This window comes from Chelonia mydas, chromosome 1, assembly GCF_015237465.2.
Source record: "Chelonia mydas isolate rCheMyd1 chromosome 1, rCheMyd1.pri.v2, whole genome shotgun sequence".
Lineage (NCBI taxonomy): Eukaryota > Metazoa > Chordata > Testudines > Cheloniidae > Chelonia > Chelonia mydas.
This window is the reverse complement of record NC_057849.1, coordinates 22356490-22380425: the sequence shown is the minus strand read 5'-3', so window position 1 is coordinate 22380425 and position 23936 is coordinate 22356490. Positions and strand designations below refer to the sequence as shown.

The 23936-nt window shown below is 40.2% G+C and overlaps 1 protein-coding gene across 1 annotated transcript in view; it reads left to right on the top strand.

The window, feature by feature from the left end:
• The window catches only part of DLG2 (discs large MAGUK scaffold protein 2), a 1449547-nt gene that overhangs the window by 4588 nt on the left and 1421023 nt on the right, over positions 1-23936 (top strand). The window contains exon 2 of the mRNA XM_043528333.1: positions 22483-22614. Within this exon, the coding sequence (XP_043384268.1) occupies positions 22483-22614 (132 nt within the window). The remainder of the gene's footprint in view (positions 1-22482; positions 22615-23936) is intronic.

The window sequence follows — 23936 nt, the reverse complement described above, 5'->3', positions numbered from 1 at the left end:
TTAATACTGGTACACAGTGATGATGATTGTGAAGCTTGGTAGAGGTAGTGAAGTCAGAGGGTGGGATATTTCCCAGGGAATGCCTTACTGCTAAATGATGAACTAGCAATCAGCTGAGTCCTCAAGGGTTAACCCATTGTTGTTAATGTAGCCTCACACTATACAAGGCTGCATGAATGGAGGGAGGGGAGACAGCATGGCAGACAGAAATACACACTGTGTGTGAGAGGGAGAGAGATGCGCATTGCCCCTTTAAGTACGTTGACACCACTCTAAGTACACTGCCTTTTTAAGTAGATCAGCAAGTTGAAACAGAAGCTGCTGCCAGGAAGCTCCTTCCAGCCTGAGCCCTGTTGTGTCCCCCCTTGCTCTATGGAAATGGGGTAAGCGGGATGCAGGAGCAGGGGGGAGGGGGACACCCTGACATTAGCTCCCCCCCACCCCCCTGTACAGCAAGCAGGAGGCTGCGGGGAGCAGCTCCAAGGCAGAGGGCAGGAGCAGTACATGACAGTGGGGGGAGGGTCAGCTGAACTGCTGGCAATTGATAGCCTGCTGGCTGGCTGCTGCACAGGGAACTTAGGGGAACGGGGAGTTGATGGGGGGCTGCCGGTCCACCCTGGTTCCAAGCCCCCACCAGCTAGCTCCAACGGGCTGCTCTTCCTGCAAGCAGTGGACAAAGCAGGCAACTGCCAAACGACATTATAAGGGAGCACTGCGCAACTTTAAAGGAGCATGTTTTCTAATTGGTCAGCAACGTAACAACGTTAACCGGGACGACTTTAAGTGAGGAGTTACTGTAATTACTTTCCAGTTGTGTCCCCCTTTAAAGAGCAAGGAAGATGTTAGAAATTTTATTTTGGAGGGAACGCTCCTTTTTTACCATTAGACTGCAAACATCACACAAATCCTGACGGACTTCTATGCCTTGCCTTACCTGTTTAAAGCAGGTAAGCATTACAGGACTGCCTTTTCCTTTTCAAAACTAGTCTTATTGGCCAATTCAGCTAACGTGAAAAGTTTAGGCTATTTGTAGTCAGTAAAAATACTTAATTAAAATATCTGAATAACAAACAGGTGATTTCTGGGTGTGAAATAAGGGGAGCCTGCCATTGGTTCTAATCCAGTTTATGTCAGTATATGATTGTCTGATGGCTTGTGTGAAATGAGTTGGTGGTCTCAGTCCACTCCATAATGAGATAAATGTCCACATGGTTAAGAACACCCAGTTGGCACCCTTGCTGTCAGTCTCAACAAAGAGACCAGTGATTGAAATGAGCCTGAAGTATCCTTTCACTACTTCAGGTGCTTCCTTCAGCGAAGATGAGGCATTTTAGGGATATTTGCACTGCTGTAACTGTTCCGATGACTTCAGTCTCTGGGGTTTTCAATTCCTCACCTTTCACTGGCTCTAAATACACTTTAACAAAATTAAAATCAAATCAAATACTCTTTACTACCAGTCACATTTATTTGTTGGATATCACACTTTAGACACTATGATTGCACAAGCTTATTAAGTGAATAAACACACTCCTTTCCTTTATTGCGTACTACACTTTAGCAAACATAAACTAGAAATAAAGAGATAGGTATGAAGCAAAGATGCTATATACCAATGTATACTACCCATTGCTATCCCAAACAATAAGATAATGCTGGTGTTGTGGTATATCTTAAAGGTGACCTAATGACAAAATAATATACTTCCTCATTAGACTATGGAAACATTTAGCACAGAAACTAAAGTCAGCTTTTCAAATTCCTTTTGGAGTCCCCCAGGGTCACATCAGTTGGCTCCTGCAAGCGATGAGGGCCTATATTTATTTTTGTATTTGCCTGTTCTTTCGATATATTTACAAAATAGAATAAAAGCATGAAACATAACTCAATTGCTTCTTTCTGTGACATCACAGCTATTGAAATAGCCTGCTTTATCATGTAGCCAGTTCACAGGTGCTCTTGTAAATAAATTTTGTTTTCCATGTACATTTTTTCAAAGTTTCTATGATGATATATAAAACACTTTCTAAGACATGCCATATTAAACAAATCAATAAAAAAGGATTTAATATGAGCCCACATGAGCCACCAGTGTGCTAAAGCAGAGCCTAGTGGTAATGATGACATCATTAAATGATGAATTTTGTGATGTAACAACACATAGCATTGCTGGCCTGTGACATGACATCAGTGGAGAAGAAGAGAGCTAAAAAGAAATGTTGAACTTTAAAAATTTTCATACCTGATTGCCTAAAGTTAGGCTTCTAAATACATATTATAGATATCTAAATAGAAGTAGTCTGGTTTTCAGAAGTGCTGAGAATGTCAGCTGCCATTGAATTCATTTGGAGTTGCAGGGATCTGCATCTTTACAAATCTGGCTAGTTCTATTTAGATATCTAAAATATGTATTTAGAATCCTAACATTAGGCACCCAGGTTTGAAAATTGTGTTTTTAGTGGTGTAAATGCTCCTCTTAACCTTGTGAGTGGGGAATCAAGTACATACTGAAGTAATGGATTTTGGTAGTTCCTTTTCACCTTTAACAAAATGCTGATCCCACATATGTACTGTCTAAAGTTTTTGCTGTCCTTTTAGTTGCTGAAATGTTCTAGAATGTATTTTTGTCAAATGACGTGCAGGCATGAAGCCCCATTTTTCACACCAAGTTCTATTAAACTGACTGTCACTTTCTACTGTGAAATTGACTAGGAGCAGTGCAAAGCTGATGGTTAGGATCAGAGGTTGTGACTACAATAAGAGCAATTTCAGTTTTGTGGGAGTTAAACATGTGGCAGCAAATTTTTATATTAACCTTTTCAGACTCTTCAATTTAAATCTTTGGCTACTAGCATGACTAATCTCTTTCCAATTCTGTAGTTTTTCAATGACAGAAGCTACTACTATCAATAAGAAATTCTGTGTATAGAAGGACTGCAGAAGTAGAAGTAGTATATAACAAATATTTGTTACATAAATTCATACTGGGAAGCAGCCTAATCAAAGTAGGCACTGGACTGGGAGTTAGGAGATTTAAGGACTTTTCCCAGCTTGGCCATTGTTTTGCTTTGTGACATGTCACTTAAACTTTCTGAACTTTAGTTCAGTGGCTCTCAACCTTTCCAGACTACTGTACCCCTTTCAGGAGTCTGATTTGTCTTGTGTACCTCAAGTTTCACCTCACTTAAATACTACTTGCTTACAAAATCAGACTTAAAAATACAAAAGAATCACAGCACACTATTACTGAAAAATTGCTTACTTTTTAATTATAAAATAAATCAATTGGAATATAAATATTGTACTTACATTTCAGTGTATAGTATATAGAACTATACAAAAAAGTCGTCTGTATGAAATTTTAGTTTGTACTGACTTTGCTAAATTGATAAATTACACAGTAGTAAATCACCAGGACCAGTTGGCATTCACCCAAGAGTTCTGAAGGAACTCAAATGTGAAATTGAAGAACTACTACTATCATTTAAATCTGCTTCTGTACCAGATGATTGGAGGATAGCTAATGTGACACCAATTTTTAAAAAAGGCTCCAGAGGTGATCCCGGTAATTACAGGCCTAACTTCAGTACCGGGCAAACTGGTTGAAACTATAATAAAGAACAGAATTATCAAACACATAGATGAATACGTTTTGTTGGGGAAGAATCAACATGGTTTTTGTAAAGGGAAATCCTGCCTTACCAATCTACTAGAATTCTTTGAGGGGGTCAACTAACATGTGGACAAGGGTGATCAAGTGTATGTAGTGTACTTAGATTTTCAGAAAGCCTTTGACAAGGTCCCTCGCCAAAGGCTCTTAAGCAAAGCAAGCTGACATGGGATAAGAGGGAAGGTCCTCATGGAATATGGCAACCTTTTTTTAAAGGAGGTAGCGCTATGTGGAATCTCTGTATTATAATGTTTGTCAGCCCCTGCTGAAGAAGAAACTTTCAGCAGTGAACAATAGCAGGGAAAAAATATCATTAACTCTACAAAAAACTATTTCAAAAGTAGCATCTGCAAAATATTTCTGTGAGTTTTAACTATAAGGGGAAGTTAGAAGCATGTGCATTATTCCCTTAAGATCATTCAGGAGAAAGAAACAGGCTTGATGCTAAATTACTTAAAGGACCCATTTTTAAAACTTATTAATCCATTAGCTAACTAATGTTCTTGTAAATTCTCAGAAAAAATAGTTCAGTACTCCAAGACAAAGTGGATGAATCCCCGCTTTAAGTGCAAAACCTTAACTTTGGCACCATGAGCCACACTTCTATAGGAACAACTATTATTTGAATTTTGAATCCCTATTTCAATTGTGTCCATAGTTATGATCAGCCTTAGACTGAAGGTAAGTAGAATATTCCTTTCTAAATCTGTGTGGCCACATTCTCCCCTTTCTTCACAAAGAAGCAAGGTAAAACCTTTCAAGGAAACACTTTCATTCTCTGGTCTCACAGAGCTCTGTTACATTCACCCAGGATAGGGCTTGTGGTAGCACAGAATAGCTGATGTGTCAACAAAAATATGCATAGGTTGGAAGACTCTGGAAAGTCACTGATTTCTATCTGCCAGTGTCCCTCTTTGTAGGGGTCATGACTTCCCTCTCTGCACTGATAACATATCTCTCTCCTAGGCCATGCTGCATTTAGCTCACTCCACCTGTCTGTATTCATGTCACACATAGAGTGTGCTACTAAAGTTAATGATGGTCAGAGCAACTTTGCTTACATGGCATTTAGCTGTGTTAATTGCATCAGTTTTAAATGTGAATGTACTGCATACGGCTGCTGTTCTACAACTGCTCCCCTGAGTTGGCTCACTCCATCTTTTTGCAGCATACTATTTGGAGTACCTATAGTAATTGTACAGAGATTGCAACAACTATGTGATGGTGTGTGAAAGGAGGATAATGCACAGCTGCCTTTCCTCATCACTTGGACCTCCTGATAAGCTTAGGTGAAACTAGTAGAGTTTTGCTTGGCATCTGGGTTCTTGATTTTTGCCTTAATATACATGAACATATGGTGCTGTTTGGTCCTGTAAAATTTGCTGCTGTACCTGTAGAGCAATTTTTTAAAGAGGATACGGGGTGATATACATCTGCATATCTGAGGACAGTAACAAGCTTCAGATGAAGGTTATGTCACAAGTAAATATTTCCTAAATTCAAATTTTGTGGAGAGCTAACTTTTCATACATGCTGGTTACACATTGTGTCTCTTGCTAGGCAATGAGACCATATCTCTTACTGAGAATGGATTGCAGCCAAGCCTTCATTGAATCACATTAACATAAATCCAGGAATATCTTTAATATTTTTAATAGTACCAATTATTTACAAAGCAACATTTACAAAAGAAAGCAATACTCAGAATTCTATAAGCATGTCTGTCTTGTGGCAATGTTAGATTTTGTTTCATATAAATTTAGGCGTAAAAGGTACAGTGGAAAGCTACCGAAATGCTCTTCATCTCTCACTATTCATTTCTTGGTGATAGAAGCCATAGATATAAGCCTGTCTGCCAACTCTTTGTAGACCTATGTGTGTAATAGATACTGCTGTTCATTTGTTCCTTTTTTCCTAGCAGGCCAGATTAGAGGTTGACCAATCTACCTGTTTTACCTGTTCTCAGTGCATATTGTTTTAAAACATCATCATCTCTCATATCTTGAGGTGATGTTAGTGCTCATCACGTTCTATAATAAATAGCACTTTCATTATTCACCCACTCTTTGAAGGGTTATAAACATATATATTAATCCTTATGTTGCCTCTTCTGGGTAGTTGAGTAACATCCCGTTCTACAGAAGAAGAGACTGAGACACAGGGATGTTTTTGTGGCTAGCATAAAGTTGTACATTTGCTATTTCCCAGTTCATTTGTGCAGTCCGCTAGACCACACCGACTCCTGTTCTGGGTATGTTTCTCCCAGTTATCAGCCTTTTACCCACTGTTCTCAGGTGTTTTGATGCTTGATTATAGCTTGTAACTTGTACCATCCAATGTGCGAAAGAGAAAATATTAAAGACGTTTCCCCCCCTGTATTCCTTCTGAATGCTAGCTGTTTTATCGAGCAAATAAACTGGCTTCAACCTGCAAGGTCGAAAGTTCAGGTTTTAAAAAATAATCTAATTCAGTGGTTTTAAAGTCCAGGTCTTTTTAATGCAGAACACTGTACTGTGTGATACATATATTATTCTATCTTGCACCTCCTTATTAGCCTGTTTTCTGTTTGTGAAGACTAGTGTATATGAAATGAACAGTCAGTAGTACTGGCTTGATTCAGGGAATAGTGCAATTAGGTGTTATGCAAGTTTCTCACACAAATTGCATATTAACCTCCATTTGATTGACAACACCTTGTTACTCCAAATCTGGGTCTCTCCTGAGCAGAGATGGTGAATTGCATCAAATCAGGTGGTCTTGAAACATTTGAGATGTGGACCAATGTTTGCTGAAGCCTCAGACTCATTTTCACTTGTCGTCTGAAGTCTCCAAGTTCCAGAGTTGTTTTTAATACATTTTCCTTTAAAAAGTGTCCCAAATTACTTAAAGTCTTACCCATTCCCTTTCTGTCCATATGTTCTCTTTGTTTCCCATTCTCCTTGTTTCTTCCAAAATTTCACTTAAAATCTAGGAATTATTATATAGCAACTTTGGTGTCCTACATTTTCCGATTCTGGTTCTCTTGGAAGAAATTTCACCGGGTATGTGTCAACATGCATTCTAACTTATTTAATAAAAAATCCCTCAGATGTCTGAAATTAACCAAGACCCCTCATGCTAATATAGGCAGATGCAATTTGAAAAATGAGACATTAAGGTAAGTTTAAAAACTACATCTCTAAGTAAATTAGTGCTGGCAGCCATATAACCCTGAAACTATGATGCTCTCACATTACACCAATTGTAGATTGGGGCTGGTCATTATTTGAAAGGGACATTTTCAGGGAACACTTAGGAGTAGCCATACTTAGAGGTGGGGATGAAGTAGGATTCTAAGTCAGCGCTGCTGAACCAACATCCCAGTGACATGTTAGGGTGCATTGTGTTTTTAGAAGTGTCACTTCTCAGATGAGTCATAAAATCAAGGCCTGTCCATGAGTAGTCATTAAAGTTCCTGTGTCAGTTTTCACAAGTAGCTTGGGGTAAAATCTTGGCCCTGTTGAAATTAATGGGAGTTTTGCCATTAACTTCAAAGGGACCAGGTTTCACCCTTGGTATCCTAGCTAAATTGTAATTTGGGAAATCATGTTCTGACTGTCTAAATTTCCCCCCTGCAGTTTCAACTGGATCTAGTGTATTTCACATTCTGTTCTAAACTGTTTTGTATCATGCTGTCTCACCCCAGAAGAAGCAGTGGTCAGTGAAGCAATTCCCATATAGTTTGTATATCATAATGTTATTTTTTAAATGTTCACTGTACTTTTGAAAATTTATTTTATAAAGCAACTTTTCTTTATAAGTTGTTTGAGTTCAGATTTAAAATTATTGGGGAAGAAAGAAGCTTACTACTTTTATTAAAATGATGACAAAATGATCTATTACATCTTCTTTAAATGAGTATTCTTTTGAGCATTTTGTTTCCTGAAAATCTCTTACTTCACAAACTCTGATGCTGTCTTGTATGGCTTTGCAATGCTCTGAAGGGGTTATTCAGCTCTCAGAAATTGCTAGATAACCATGGACCTGCTTTCAGCATCACTGCTCAGCCGATAAGAGTTTGTTCTAATAATGTAATGTTCCTGTCTTGTCTCTGGTTGATTATATTATGACTCAACACATCCTGTTTGGGGAAGTTGTGTAAGGGTATGTCTACACTGCAGTGTAAGACCAGGCTCAGACTCAGGATCAAACCAAAACGCCCTTCCATCTACACACAATTCTGTTTGACTCAGGCCAACTAGCCCTCTGGGTCTCAGGATGCTGGGCAGGTTTGAGCCAGTCTCCCACAGGGACTTGGGTCCAAACTCCATCGTTTTGCAGTGCAGAGGGAGCTCAGGCTCTGGGTCCTGAGAGTCCACCAAAGCTATTACACAATCCCATGAGATGCTGTTCCTTGTCCTCTGTAGCCCAAGGCTGGCCAATTGACTCCTAGAAAACAGAAACAACCATCTGGTTCAAGTACAGCTGCTCAGCGTTTAACCCTTCCATTTTATTCTGACTGCTGAGCTCCAAGCAGTATGAACAGTCTCCTGTGTTTGCAATGGCCACTGAGGAGAAGAACTCGTTTGCCAAGTACTCTGCTACCTGGTCAAGGGACCATAGCCAGATTTTGGTTAATCTCTGGTGTGAGGTGTGCAAAACAGTTGACTTTAGTAATAGTTCCAGGAATGATCATGCAAACGAGGAAATAGCAAAGAAGCTGGCAGCACTGGGGATTCACAGGACCAGTGAGCAGTCCTGGGAGTGGATTAAGTGGCTCAAGACCAACTACCTGAAAGCCAGGAATGAGAACCACACCTGCCTCTTTTACAAGGATGTTGAATGGGTGCTGGGCACTACGCTGAGCACTGAGCCAGCAGCGGTTAATGATAACCTTGTCAGCCAGGAGTCTGACTCCAGAATCTAATATAGGACTAGAGGGGAGCCAACAGGCACTGGATCAGGCTTCTGAAGTGACTCTTGTGTTCACATTGGTGCCTAAGTAGGCTTTGCTGCCAGAACAGCTGCAGCATATCCTGGGACCGTATTTGGAGGAGCTTTTTGATGCTCTCCCCTGCAGGAACAGCCTGCTGTGAAACTGGAGGCAGCAATGTAAGAATCAAAAGCAGCCCCTGAACCTGGTAAATGTCTGGCTCCATGTTGGTTATTGTTAATATGGGGTGGGAGGGATTTATTACAAGCTGCTGGCAGCAATGTGTATCTGCTAATGGCGGATTGCACACCAGCGCCTTGACATTACCCCTCTTCCTCACCATGTGGAATTCAAAGTGGAGACCGGGAAGCTCAAACAACAGTGAAACAAGCCTTTAAACTTATTTTTTCACGAGAAACTCACACATTATTACAAAGATGTGCCAGGGTATTTAAACTAAGAACCCTCCCTTTTAGTATGGCATGGCGTACAAATTGGCCACACCCCGGGTGGTTTTGATTTAAATTTGATCAAATTGATTTAAATCTGATCAAATTGATTTAAATCACTAGTCAGGAAGACTCGATTTAATCATGGATTTCTACATAAAAGTGCATTCTTGTTGGTTGTTATAACCTCAATACATACTCTTCACAACTCAGAGATAGACGTAGTTTTCATTTTTAAGAACAGAAGTACTTGTGGCACCTTAGTGACTAACAAATTTATTAGATCATAAGCTTTCGTGGGCTACAGCCCACTTCATCGGATGCATAGAATGGAATATATAGTAAGAAGATATATATATAGATACAGAGAAGTTGGAAGTTGCCCTACAAACTGTAAGAAGCTAATTAATTAAGAAGAGCTGTTATCAGCTGGAGAAAATTTTTTTGTCGTGATTCACAGACTCATAGATATTAAGGTCAGAAGGGACCATTATGATCATCTAGTCTGACCTCCTGCACAATGCAGGCCACAGAATCTCACCCACCCACTCCTGCAATAAACCTCTCACCTATGTCTGAGCTACTGAAGTCCTCAAATCATGGTTTAAAGACTTCAGGGTGCAGAGAATCCTCCAGCAAGTGACCCTACCCCATGCTGCAGAGGAAGGTGAAAAACCCCCAGGGCCTCTTCCAATCTGCCCTGGAGGAAAATTCCTTCCCAACACCAAATATGGCGATCAGCCGAACCCTGAGCACGTGGGCAAGACTCACCAGCCAGATACTGCAGAGAATTCTTTCCTGGGTAACTCAGATCCCACCCCATCTAACATCCCATCACAGGCCTTTGGGCCTGTCAAGGTTCCTTCCCCACTCTGAACTCTAGGGTACAGATGTGGGGACCTGCATGAAAGACCCCCTAAGCTTATTCTTACCAGCTTAGGCTAAAAACTTCAAGGTACACATTTTGCCTTGTCCTTGAACCCTATGCTGCCACCATCAAGTGTGTTAAACAAAGAACAGGGAAAGAGCCCACTTGGAGATGTCTTCCTCCCAAAATATCCCCCCAAGTCCTACACCCCCTTTCCTGGGGAAGGCTTGATAAAAATCCTCACCAATTTGCATAGGTGAACACAGACGCAAACCTTTGGATCTTAAGAATAATGGAAAAGCAATCAGGTTCTTAAAAGAAGAATTTTAATTAAAAAAAAAAGTAAAAGAATCACCTCTGTAAAATCAGGATGATAAATACCTTACAGGGTAATCAGATTCAAAACATAGAGAATCCCTGTAGGCAAAACCTTAAGTTACAAAAAGACACAAAAACAGGAATATACATTCCATTCAGCACAGCTTATTTACCAGCCATTTAACAAAAGGAAATCTAATGCATTTCTAGCTAGATTACTTACTAACTTAACAGAAGTTCTGAAGAGCATTCCTGATCTGTTCCCGGCAAAAGCATCACACAGACAGACAGAGCCTTTGTTCCCCCCTCCTCCAGCTTTGAAAGTAACTTGTCTCCTCATTGGTCATTTTGGTCAGGCGCCAGCGAGGTTATCTTAGCTTCTTAACCCTTTACAGGTGAAAGGGTTTTGCCTCTGGCCAGGAGGGATTTTATAGCACTGTGGACAGAAAGGTGGTTACCCTTCCCTTTATATTTATGACAGGGCCTATTTACCATGAATAGTTAACGATCAATTAATTGCCAAAATCATGTCATCCCGTCATACCATCTCCTCCATAATTTTATCAGGTTTAATCTTGACCCAGTCTGGGTCATTACACATATTGTAATCTATTTCCCCATGTTAAGTATCCTCACACCTTCTTGTCAACTGTCTAAATGGGCCATCTTAATTATCACAAGAAAAGTTTTTTTCTCCTGCTGATAGTAGCTCATCTTAATTAATTAGCCTTTTACAGTTTGTGTGGCAACTTCCACCTTCTCTGTATCTATATATATATATTCTTACTATATGTTCCATTCTATGCATCCAATGAAGTGGGCTGTAGCCCATGAAAGGTTATGGTCTAATAAATTTGCTAGTCTCTAAGGTGCCACAAGTACTCCTGTTCTTTTGCAGATACAGACTAACATGGCTGCTACTCTGAAACTTTTCATTTTTAGACGGTAAACACTATACATTTTTAAAGTGATTTATTTTGAAAACTTTTCAGATTAGTTCTACAGCTATATCAGAAATTGAATGAATGTTTGGTTATTTCATTTACCATAGGTAATTGAAGCAGATATTTATAAAGTCATTGGGACGTGAACTATCTCCAGTTCAACAGGTTAATCATTAATAATATGCTGTATTAGGAGGAGAACATCACCAGACAGACATTTAAATTGTTTTATTTAACTAAAACAACAATGTTACGTATTCTGGATTTTTTTCTTCAACAGCAAACATATAATATTTTAACAAAACAAGCATATTAATTTTTGAAGTTAGTTAAACATTCAAGATATTTAAAATCAGGTTTGTTTTTGTTAAAATTGTTTTGAACTAAAATAGTTAAATGAAATATTTAAAAAACAAAAACAAAAATTAAATCGACTATGTCAGCCAGGTCGACATGAGAAACTTAAAATACTGGCTTTTGCAGCTACTCAGTTGTCTTCACCTTCATTTTCCTGTTTGTTCATAATCTGGAAAAGAAAAACAAGCTTTCCTGCTTTCAGAGTGGTAGCTGTGTTAGTCTGTATCAGCAAAAACAACGAGGAGTCCTTGTGGCACCTTTAGAGATTAACAAATTTATTTGGGCATAAGGTTTTGTGGGCTAAAACCCAGACAGGACAGTCTCTACACAAAAGAATAAATGGACACAAATCAGACATCAAGAATTGTAACATTCAAAAACCAGTAGGAGAACTCTTCAATCTCCGTGGACACTCAACAACAGACTTAAAAGTGGCAATTCTTCAACAAAAAAACTTCAAAAACAGACTCCAACGAGAAACTGCAGAACTGGAATTAATTTGCAAACTGGACACCATCAAATTAGGCCTGAATAAAGACTGGGAGTGGATGGGTCACTACAAAAAGTAATTTTTCCTCTGCTGATACTCACACCTTCTTGTCAGCTGTTGGAAATGGGCCACCTTGATTGCATTGGCCTCATTAGCACTACAAAAGTAATTTTCCCTCCTTTGGTATTCACCCCTTCTTGTCAACTGTTCAGAATAGGCCACTTTCACCTTAATTGAATTGGCTCATTAGCACTGACACCCCCCGCCACTTGCTAAGTCAACTCCCATCTTTTCATGTGCTATAATATATATTCTGCTTACTATATTTTTCACTCCATGCATCTGATGAAGTGGGTTTTAGCCCATGAAAGCTTATGCCCAAACAGATTTGTTAGTCTGTGAGGAGCCACAAGCTTTCCTGCTTTTTCAGGTCCCAAATGATTTCTCAATTTGGAATGAATTAGTCCAAAGAAAGAAAACATTCTTTATACACCGGCAGAAGAAACTACTGCTGTTAAAAGTGAGATTATCACTTCAACTCTCTCTGAATCCAAGTGCTTAAGTGTCTTCCACCAGTTCACTGGTGTGACTTTCTTTAAAACATCATCAGCAACCATATATTCCTTGAATGGTTCTTATTCCTAAACTGGGTCTCTTTCATGGCCTGCTGCCATTATAGGTTTTCCCTTCTAGTGAGAGAATGCTATGGTAGATCTCAAATCAATGAAGGCTACACTCAGAAAGACCTCAAGACTTCTGGAATATGCTGTTCAAACAGTTTCACTTTTGTTTCTACTGCCTGTTCCCCCCTTCTCACATTTATCTCCAGACTTCTTCTCCTTGTCCAGATCTATTCCACCCCCAACAATCTTCTATTCACTGAACTTTTTGAAACTTTGCACTTTTAGAAAGAGGTAAGGGATTGACTCTGTGTACACAAATTTGCAGAGAGACAATAGGATTAAGGTCTGTTATTTCTCACCTCTATATATTATTTATTTATTTATTTAAAAACATTTTTGCTGTTGACTAGTATGTTATCTCTGGGGACAAAAATCCACAGTTTGAGGACTGCAAAACTAAGCGTCTCTGTTGGTATCTTCTAGCCTGAGCACTGAGTCCCATTGGGTAAATAGAAAGATTAACCTAAATAATCTATACAGAAGCCCCTGGAACCCCATAAAATTGGGTCCCTAATCCATGAACTATTGGAACTCATTTAGAAAACCTTGCTTAAACACTACATGAATATATTGTCTCATATTATAGAATTTATAATCCCTATTCCGTGATGAAATATCTTTGAACTATACTGTATCTTTATCTTTCGATAGGTTTTTTCCTCAAAAAGGATTTTATCAAAAAAATCCAATTTTTTTAATGTTTTTTAAAAAAATCATTGATTTTTATCCACCCTGGCCACATCACAATGTAAGGAACCTCCTGTAAACACTAACCTGTCCAGTGGGGTGTTGGGAAAGCTAAATGTAGTTCATGGGTGACAAAAGCAATGTCCAAAGTACAGCTAGGGGGTTGTATGTATTCCAGAAATGTGCTGGTGGGGAAAGGGGATGGCTGTGTAGTTCTTTGAGGGTCCACATAATTGTATGTGTTTTACATGTAGTCCATGGGTAGATGCATTCACAGCAGGCTGCATCAGAAGCCATAGGGAGGCAGTAATCCATGTGGATACTAACACAGCATCCTTTTGATTTCCCCATGAATTTTGACCCAATCCTGAGTGCTGATAGCTGCAAATCTTTGGTAGTAGGAACTTCAGATACGTAGGCAAATTTTGGGGAAGAGCTCTTTTTCCTGGTTCACCTCTGTAGGTCACTAGCCCACTCCACTCGTATATGTGGTGCGCAGTCATCATGAGTTTGAAAACCTCTGTGGCATACATGACTGGCTTGCTACCAGCAGCTTGGAATAAGTCCCTTTGCCGTTCAGGAACCTCCAGTATTATGTCCTCCAGAATATGGAATTCCTGAAAGGATAGAGAAGGCTTAGATAGTAAGCCATGCCCCCTCTCGCCCAAATATCAAAAGTGGTGTGCAATTTTTAAAGAAGAAGCAATTGTAAATTTTAATTTACCATTGTTTGTGCACTGGGATATTTCAATTGGATTAAACACAGTTGTGTTCATGGAGCTTTTGGGAACTGAAGTGTTCCCTTCACAATATGCTGAATCTCAGTTTTATAATGTATCATTTTTTGGCCTTGGGATTCCACAAGGCACTTTTCTTTGTGGATGCACTGAACCTGTTCTGAAGTACTAAGACAATAATGCACTGTTTGATGCCTGCTTTTAGGACTTTCAACCTCTGCTGGTCCTTCCCCCTCAGCAGCGTGGCCACACTCCAGCAGGTCCTAGGAATTCAGAACTGTCATGGGCCGGTCCAAGTGGAATCGTTTCCATGATGAATTTAAGTTGGACATTCTGAACAGGGCCAACAAACAGGTGCAATACCAGAGGGAGAAGGATTCATGGTGAGTGGAAACGCACAGGCAGGCTGCAGAGAGAGAGAGAGAGAGAGGACAAAATGGCAGTGCGTGAGAGGAGGCTTGCAGCACAGTTTCTGAAGCAGGAACATCGGCTGGGGAAGGAAGATAGAGCACGGCAGAAAGACCTGTTCAAGAGGCTGCTTTTGATTATGGCTGCAAGAGTACAGGCTCCTGTTGCATCTGTGCTATATCCAGAGTCCCATGAACAGTACCATGTGCAGCCCAGGAACACTCTGAACAATTCCATGGTTGGCTGGCCCATGCAACCAGGACGTAGCAGCATCTGGACAGGGCAAATGTATCCCTTCCGTGCTTCAGCCCTGTCTGCAGGCTTCAGTCCTCTGCAGACCTCCAGCCATGGGCAGTGGTGCCAAGTGTACACTAAAAGTGCAAGAAAGGGAAAGGAGAATGGGGGACCAAGGGACACACAACATTAGGGGATGTATTTGTTGACACTAGTTTTGCTGTTTGCACTGTTCAGTGTTTGGTTTATGCACTTTGTTTTATTAATGGTTTTGATACTGGTTTATTACTGGTGTTTTGGTGTGCTAATGGCAGCTGGACTGCCTGGCAATGGTTTAGTACTGTGTTTTTTGTAAAACATCTATGTTCACAAATAAAAGCTTTTATTTTATTAAGAAAGTTTATTTAAGAAATTAAGAAAGCATCACATCATATAATGTGTATTTCATATAATAAAGATAAACACATGATCATGGACTATTGGGAAGTTGTATCTAAAGTTAAACACAATTTCTCAATACATTTATTTACATAAATGCGTACGGTAACCACATAGTTTTTGCCACATGCCTGCTCCCCATTTCATAAGCAGTCATCTCATCTATAAATAAATGTATGACAATCAACCTATTTCATTGTATGATGTGACTATGTCATTTACTGTAAACATTGTGCAAAAACATTCATAAGAGTACTATTCTCCCTCTTTCGTTCACCTGTGCAAGCACATAATGTGGGAGCACAGAGCATACCTGATTTCTGTTGCTCGGGTGCATCCTGCTCCAGCTATAATAGGTGCATTTTCTGGTTGAGTGTGCAGATCCAGCAATCCATTACTGTCATAAGTCCATTAAGGGCAAATGGATCCACCTTTGCCTTCACAAAGATTGTTAAGAGTGCAGTAAGTCACAATAATGTGGACAGCATTGATGACACTGGAAGCCAATGGGTCTGTAGACAGCCCAGCAAAATTTTAGTCTGCCAAATGCACATTCAACCACCATTCTGTACCTGCTGAGTGTGTGATTAAACCTTCTTTTGCCAGGCCCTCTCATATCATACTGTGGTTTCATAAGCCAAGGCAAAATGGGATATATGGGGTCCCGCCCCCAAATAGCAGGGGGGACAGTAACTATATTTATGAACAACGTTGTATGGTGGAAATAGTGTCCCTGTCTATGAATGTAGATTCCTGATTGGCAGAAAACCCTGGTATCGTGAACTTTTCCTGTGCAGCCCACATTGACATCCATAAATTGGCCTCTGTGATCCACAAGGGCCTTCATAACAATGGAGTAGTACCCTTTGAAGTTTGTGTTCTCATGCTCCTTGAGGAGGGCAAATTATGGGCACATGAGTCCCATCAGTGGCCCCAGCACAGTTGGAAATCCCATTCTCTCAAAACCAGGAATTAGTTCAGGACTATTGCTTATGCCCACCATCACATGCTTGATTGCCTCAGAAACCTCCACCACCACAACTGGCTTTCCAATACCAAACAGGTTAGCAACAGACTGGTAGCAGCCTGGGGTAGCCAGCTTCTAGACGGTTATAGCAACCCACTTCTGAATTGGTATGACCATCTTCATGCACGTATCTTGATGCTGGAGGATTGGGGAAGCTGCTTACAAAGCTCCAGAAATGTAGCTTTCTTCATGCAAAAGTTCTGGACCCACTGCTGCTCATCCCAGTTTTGTATGATATGTTCCCGCCCATCTGTGCTTGCGACCTTTCACCAGAAATACTGATCTATTTAGGGGGCATCAGCGACTATACTGAGGGTCATGAGCAGCATCAGCCAGTTCAAGTCTTCCACGTCTGTATCTTCCTCCTCTTCCATCAGGTGCCTTCAGTAGGTCAGAGAAGGCTACCAGTGTGTCCACCAGCTTTTCATGGATCCTCTGCACATTTCCTGAAACAAGAGTGAAAGCCCAAGCAAGAGAAGCTCTTGGAATGGTGACTCCTCCATCTTGCTGGCCCTGGTTGCCAGGAGCACGCAGACTCAAAATGTGGTTTGGTTGGCTGTAATGTGTGGGATGGATAGTCAAGTTTATCCTATACTGCACCACAAACCAAGGTTCTCAAGTGGCCACAGCTGAGGACTGTGCTAGGAAGACTGATATGGTGGTTTGACTTGGGTCTGCATCCTGTAGTGTGGATGCTGGAGCCCGGGTTTGGGACCTGGGTCCAGAAATAATAAACCTAGGGTCACCAATAAGTGTGGACGCTGAAGCCCTGGGCTTACAAACCCATGTTCAGCAGACTCGAATCCTACTAGCCCTCAGCTAACATTGCAGTGAAGACATACCCTGAGTAGAGTCTTTCTGGGTAAGTCTACACAGCAAAAAAAGTCCCATGGCAGTGAGTCTCAGAGCCCAGGTCAACTGAGTCAGTCTCACGGGGCTCATGCTGCAGGGCTAAAAGTAGCAGTGTAGATGTCTGGGCTTTGGCTGGAGCCTGGGCTCTGAACCTCAGCAAGGATGGAGAGCCTCATAGGCCGCCCGGTCTCCAGCCTGAACCCAAACATCTACACTGTTATTTTTAGCCCCTCAGTGCCGGTCCCACAAGGTCTACTCAGTTGACCTAGGCTCTGAGACTCACTGCTACGGGTTTTTGTTTTTTTTTGAGGTGTACACTTACCCTCTGAGACTGAGTTTGAATTAACTGCATCTTGCTCCTAGGGTTACCAATCCTTCAGGATTGTCCTGGAGTCTCCAGGAATTAATGATTAATCTTTTAATTAAAGATTGTCATGTGATGAAACCTCCAGGAATACATCCAACCGAAATTGGCAACCTTACTTGCTCCTGTAGTATGAATTAATCTCTCATAAAAATCAAAAAAGTTTTTTTATTTTGCCTCTATATACACATGAAATGCCTGTACTATGTTGGTTAGGGGGTGTGATTTTTTTTAAACAGAAATAATTATGCTGGTGAAAGCCCTAATGTTGAAGCAGTTATATTGGTATGAAAGTGCCTACATTCCTTTCTGTAAAGGAATAAACTCTCATGGTATAAAGCACTTTTATGACAATGTAATTGACTCCACACTGTGGGGGAGGGGGGAGAGGGTTGTACTGCTTGAAGTACCCCAGTATAACTCAAGTGATACAAGGTTTGTTTATACACAAGCCTGTAGAGGGGAAGCAAAGTCCAATCCTGCTATCCTGTAAATACTGTAGGATCAGGCCCAAGGTGACAAATCAACAAAACTGTAGCACTTCAAAGTATGTTTTTGGGGCCTAACCTACTATTGCGCTGCATGTTGTGTAATTTTTTACAGCAGTGTAAAACGAGTGTAAAACAGTGTAACTCTAATTATGTCCACTTCATACACAATCTGTATTGGGGTAAATAGCACAAGGTATGGGCATAGCGTGTACATGGAAAAATATGTACAATCACCTCTTAGCCTCATGTGTACACAAACTATGTGTTTAGTTGTACAATTTTTACCTGCCAAATTGAAGCTGAAATTTCCCCTATTTCTCCTTGCCAATACCAAACTTCAATGATTCTAGAATTTCCCTATAAAAATTGAGATCACAAGCACCTTTCAAAAAGAAAAAAAGAAAAGAGCATTTTCCTGTACTGTTTGTTTTAGTTGTTTGACGCCATCAATTCCTGCAAGGGAAATGCAGATCTCTGATAGGTAGATCTAGACAGAGCTGATTTTAAATATATTGGGGTGAAATCCTGGCCTCACTGAAGTCATGATAAAACTCCCACTAGTCTCAACGGGGCTAGAATTTCACCCTTTATTTTTAAGTGTAAAATCAGTTGTAATTTTAAGATCTTAATGTTTGTTCTTGTACAAAAACGGTTCAATGTATCTTTAAGGACAAAGCCATGGGGACTGATTCTCCACAGAAAGAGGTAATTGTGCACTCAGCTACCTAGTGTGCATGCTCTGTTACCCATTTGTGCACATAGATGTATGTATGCAACTAACTTTCTTTTAGTCTATAAATTTTATCTAAACTACAAAAATTTGCAGAGGACACCAAGTTGAGAGGGATTGCAAGTACATTGAAGGAGAGGATTAGAACATGCCCTGGATAAATTGGAGAATTGATCTGAAATCAACAAGTTGAAATTCAATAAAGACAAGTGGAAAGTGAATGAGGCAATGTGATGCAGTTCCAAATAAGCCTAAAGTAATTCTGGGTGTATGTGAGTCAGAGTTTGTAGAGTTAGACTCTGTTCAGTTTAATGTTTGGCTTGTATTTAGTGTTTTAGTTGAATATGTTAACTTAAAAAGTAGTTACCTTAACATACAAGCCGGGGAAAGGGAGGTGGGGGAGGGTGACAAAGCTAGGAGTTTGAAAGCCTCGGGAAGTTAGACAGTTCCAGTGTGGCATGGATATTGTCCAACATAGGCTTGTGTAGAGTTGGAGATGGATTTTTAGTTGGTCCATTTAATTCATGCAATGGATATTGAAGCCCAGAATCTGTTGGAATTTTAGGTTTGTTTGTTTAATAGGCTGTTTGGATTTGCTTGAATTTGTTTTCATTGTAAACTTGGAGTAAAACTGATTCATGGCAATCTCAGGAAGGAATGACGATTGCTGGGCTGTTTCATGATCATACATTTATATAGTAAAATACTCATTTATTTTGGCTGCCAAAATGTAAACTGTCTGATGGGAATATTCTCATTCTCACCCCACATACCCTGTGAATCAGTTCTTTATGGAAACCACCACTCAGCTTTTCTTCTGATCTAGTGAACATATTGAAATTCAACTGCTGACATTTGTGTTTAATCTGATGACTTATTATGACAGGTATTGGGGTGCCTTTCTGAACAACCAAACTGCAGTCCAGACAGTCCTGCACCATGCCAACATAACTTGAATGTCTTAGCTTTTATGCTGCTCAAACTTTCAAGGTGCTCAGCTCCCTCAGTGTCTGTATAATTGGGAGATGAGGGCATTTAGCACTTTGTAGGAGGTGCGCCATACAATGTAAAAGTCAGGCATATGTTATTTAATAGTGTGACAGGGTCAGCTCAGATGGCTATAGGAGAGTAATAGAAGGCAGATATATTAGCCCCAGGCTAAGCAGGTCCCTTTTCCGTGGGTAAGGTAACAGGGAAGGTTCCAGAGCAATCAGGAACCTTCTGGAGACCATTAAGACAGGCTGATTAGAACACCTGCAGCCAGTCAAGAAGCTGCTAGAATCAATTAAGGCAGGCTAATCAGGGCATCTGAGTTTTAAAAAGGAGCTCACTTCAGTTTGTGGTGTGCGTGTGAGGAGCTGGGAGCAAGAGGCACTAGGAGCTGAGAGTGAGAATGCGGACTGTTGCAGGACTGAGGTGTGCAAGCATTATCAGACACCAGGAGGAAGGTCCTATGGTGAGGATAAAGAAGGTGGTTGGGAGGAGGCCATGGGGAAGTAGCTCAGGGAGTTGTAGCTGTCGCACAGCTATTCCAGGAGGCAATCTAGACAGCTGCATTCCACAGGGCCCTGGGCTGGCACCCGGAGTAGAGGGCGGGCCCGGGTTCCCCCCAAATCCTCCCAACTCCTGGTCAGACACAGGAGGAGTCAAGCTGGACTGTGAGTTCAGAAAAATGGCCAAGCTGAGGGCTGCCGTGAAGCTCCAAGGCGAGCAAATCCGCCAATAAGCGCAAGACCCACCAAGGTAGAGCAGGAACTTTGTCACAATACTTATATTATGGAAGCACCCAGAGATGCTGAACAAGATTGGGGCTCCATTGTGTTATACAAACACATATGAAGTTACAGTCCGTGCCTCAAAGAATTTATAACCGACAAAATTAGACATTAGAGCGAAAATTGTCTCTTGGATCACCAAGTTCATTTTCAGCATCATTACAAATTTCCACATTTGTCATCCTTGTCTTTTCAGAAATACATGGTGTTTGTTGTTGGTGGTTTCATGGCTGTTGTTGGCATGTTATAATAGTATTACACATGACATAATTCCAGATGATAACACAGCACTCCACAGACTGATGTACAAACTAAAATAGACATAGGAGTCACTTCATCCACCACTGAATTGCTGCCACTTCTGGGGGAAATGGCAGCAAGTTGTTTAACAGTGCACTGCAACTCTATGCCTCAGTTTAGGACAGGAAGTTAAAATATTCTATCAAAGCTGGACAGGGAAATTAGGCAGGCACGTCATTATCTGAGCTGTAATTTGAGCAGATTTAGGGGGTAAACAGCCTGGCTCATATGGAAAGTACTCTGAATAACTTAAAGTAGTCAGAAGCTCAGTTTTTTCATAGAAGCAAAAGATAGCACAACCAGCAGCAGAGTTACCCCAAACTTTGGAATGGACAGAGCAGCAATGACACTTGTACTGACTTAGCGTTGATTTTAGAAGCTGTATTCAAACCTCTAGACTGCTTCTCACACACATCTGTCCCCAACTGCTTTGCAAACCATGTAGTTATAACTGCACTCCAAACACATTGTAATCCCTTTGCAAAAATATGTGCTTTGTTTGTCACAACACCAAGTCCAGCCAGGTTTCAAACCTTCTTGGTGTTGTCTGGATTGATTAAAAGTGATCTGTTTTAATCAATTATATTTGAAAGGAACTCTTGCTTTCATTAAGCCCAAACCCTTCAGACATTGTGAGCCTCACCTACAATGGCTCTTGCATTTAACTCCACTGCAGGAAATATAGTTATTGATATCATAGCTTTATTAGTTGTGCTACAGAAGAATCATATTGCAATAACCTGGGATAATATATAATTACGGAATGAGTGTGTGCAAACTTTGCAGGGCTAGCTGCACAGTTCCCAGAGGAGTGGTACAAACATCTCAGGGACGCTTGACACTAGGGGCTTGATTCTCCACTACCTTGCATTTTGTATAGCCATTTACATCTGTGCAGAGTGACTATAAAATGTTGCCATTCTGATTTGGTGACATTTTATACCCACTTCACACTGACTTTGTGTAAATGACTCCACAAGCTGCAGAGCAGTGGAGAATCAGACCCCTTGTTCCTTTAAACTCCCACAGAAAGGCTGGATTCCTATTACTGAGTCAACATATGAGTTCCATTCTGCCATGAAGCACACTTTTTTTGCTGGAAAGATGGATGGCAACCTAATGGAGAGAGGGAGTAAATTTCAAATTCTTGGAGCCTTGCCTTCCTTTATGTCCATACTCAGAAGGGAGGGAATCAAGCCTTGTACTATCAACAATTAAAACACCAAACACTTTCAGCTCTTCTCCAAATATATGTCAGGGCCAGTTTTCTTTTTAGCTGCCAATAGCGATTATTGTTTATAATTTTGTATTTTCTGCATAAGTTGTGGTCATGCTCCAACTGAAGGCAGCGAGAGCAGGATCAGGTTCATAATTTAAGATTCTGAACACATATGTTTTCAGCCTTGAAATATTCCTAGATTGTTAGAGATTAAACATTGTTCCATATATCATTGGAAAGGTCGTTTTTTGTTTGCATGTCAGATCTCAGATATGCAATAAAGTTTCATGGCACTGATGTCATGTTAATTTGTCTATTTTATCTGCAGTAGTGCAATATAACATAACACTGTGAATCGAGTACAAGGCAATCTACAGCCTACATTCTACAGCTTTAGATAGCATTTTTAATGAATGCAGTTTTGCTCTAATTTTGTGAATAGATTACCAAGGGAAATGTCAGTTAATACACTTGAATTTCTATATCTTTTAAGTCAATAAAACAGACTTGTTTAATGATTCATTTTTAGATACCGATCGAGCTTTAGCGCTTCTAGAAGAATATTGTAAAAAGCTAAAGAAACCGGAAGAACAACAACTGAAAAAAGCCATTAAAAAAGTGATGGGCATCTTTAAGAGCAGCTTATTTCAGGCACTAATAGGTAGGTACCTATGCACAATGCTTTATTTGCTACGGTTAGACTTATGCTTTTGGATGCTGAAGACTTATGGTTGTGTTCATTCCCAGCATCTTGGTTGACCAGCACCTGGTTATCTTGTACAAAATGAGCTGACAAAGAGATGACAAGCTGGAACTATTCTTGTAGAGTCTGGGTGGCAAAAATTGCCTAAATATTTTAAACAAACACTTGCTCAGTTATTGGGAAGGGAAATAAGCAGAAAATTCTTTAAATGTTGGAATATAGGTTAGTCATTGCTAAACTGAGTATATTTTCTTTTCTCAGTTTGACTGGAGACTGGGCAAGAGTAGGATATATTATATTTTTCCATACAAATTTAAAGAGTGAAATCCTGGCCCATTGAAGTGCATAGCAAGATTCCTATATACTTCAGTGGGGCCAGATTGTCATCCAAAATCTCTTTGTGACCTTCATGTTTATTTTTAGCAGAAAAAAGGTGGATAACCAAAGTAATTCAGGAATAATTCAAGAAAAATGCTAGGTGAAACAGTATTCTTCGTCTGCCTCAATGCCAGGTACTTTTGGGCACCATCTGGAGAATAGTCCTGTTTAAAAGCATCTTTTTCATTAATGTGAATCAAATAAGTCTGATATTGCACAGTTATAATAGGCTTGATAAGGCATCAGTATTTCACTGGTCAATGGACTTCAAGATTCCTCACACACTTGTAAGTAAAAATAGTTACTGATTTAAGTATATGATATGATGGTGTTATTGTAAAGTGATTGAGAATCTAATAGCTTTATGCCTTTACAAGGAGCTACAGTATAGATCTCAAAGTCCTGGCCAGGACTGTGCAGTCATAGAAAGAATTGCTGATTACACTATAGGTCCACAGTGGAAATGTTGTCTGTGGAGCCAGACTTCCCCAAAGGTTGGGTATATTGGATCCAGAGTGCACATTTGGCCCAGTATATATCTAGATCCACATTTTCCTATAGACTGGAGGTTTGATTCAGAGCCAACTTTAAGCCATAGCAATGTGTTGAGGGATGATTTATGATTAATCACGAGAAAAGCCGAAACACTCCACATCGATACTCTGCTCTTACAGTTATCAGTGAAGAGGAATGAGGTTCACACACTGTGTCAGTAATTTTGTTGCATTTATGAGGAAGTACAGCACAGTCTGTTTTGCCAATCTATAAACTATTTTACAAATGGAAATAATTAATGGAAAAGCTATTCTACTTTTCAATATTATAGTGTCTCCCCCAAGTCCTGAGAGTGTTTGGTCTTTCTTTATAACTTTCTTGTCCTTTTTAATGGATATGTATTTGTT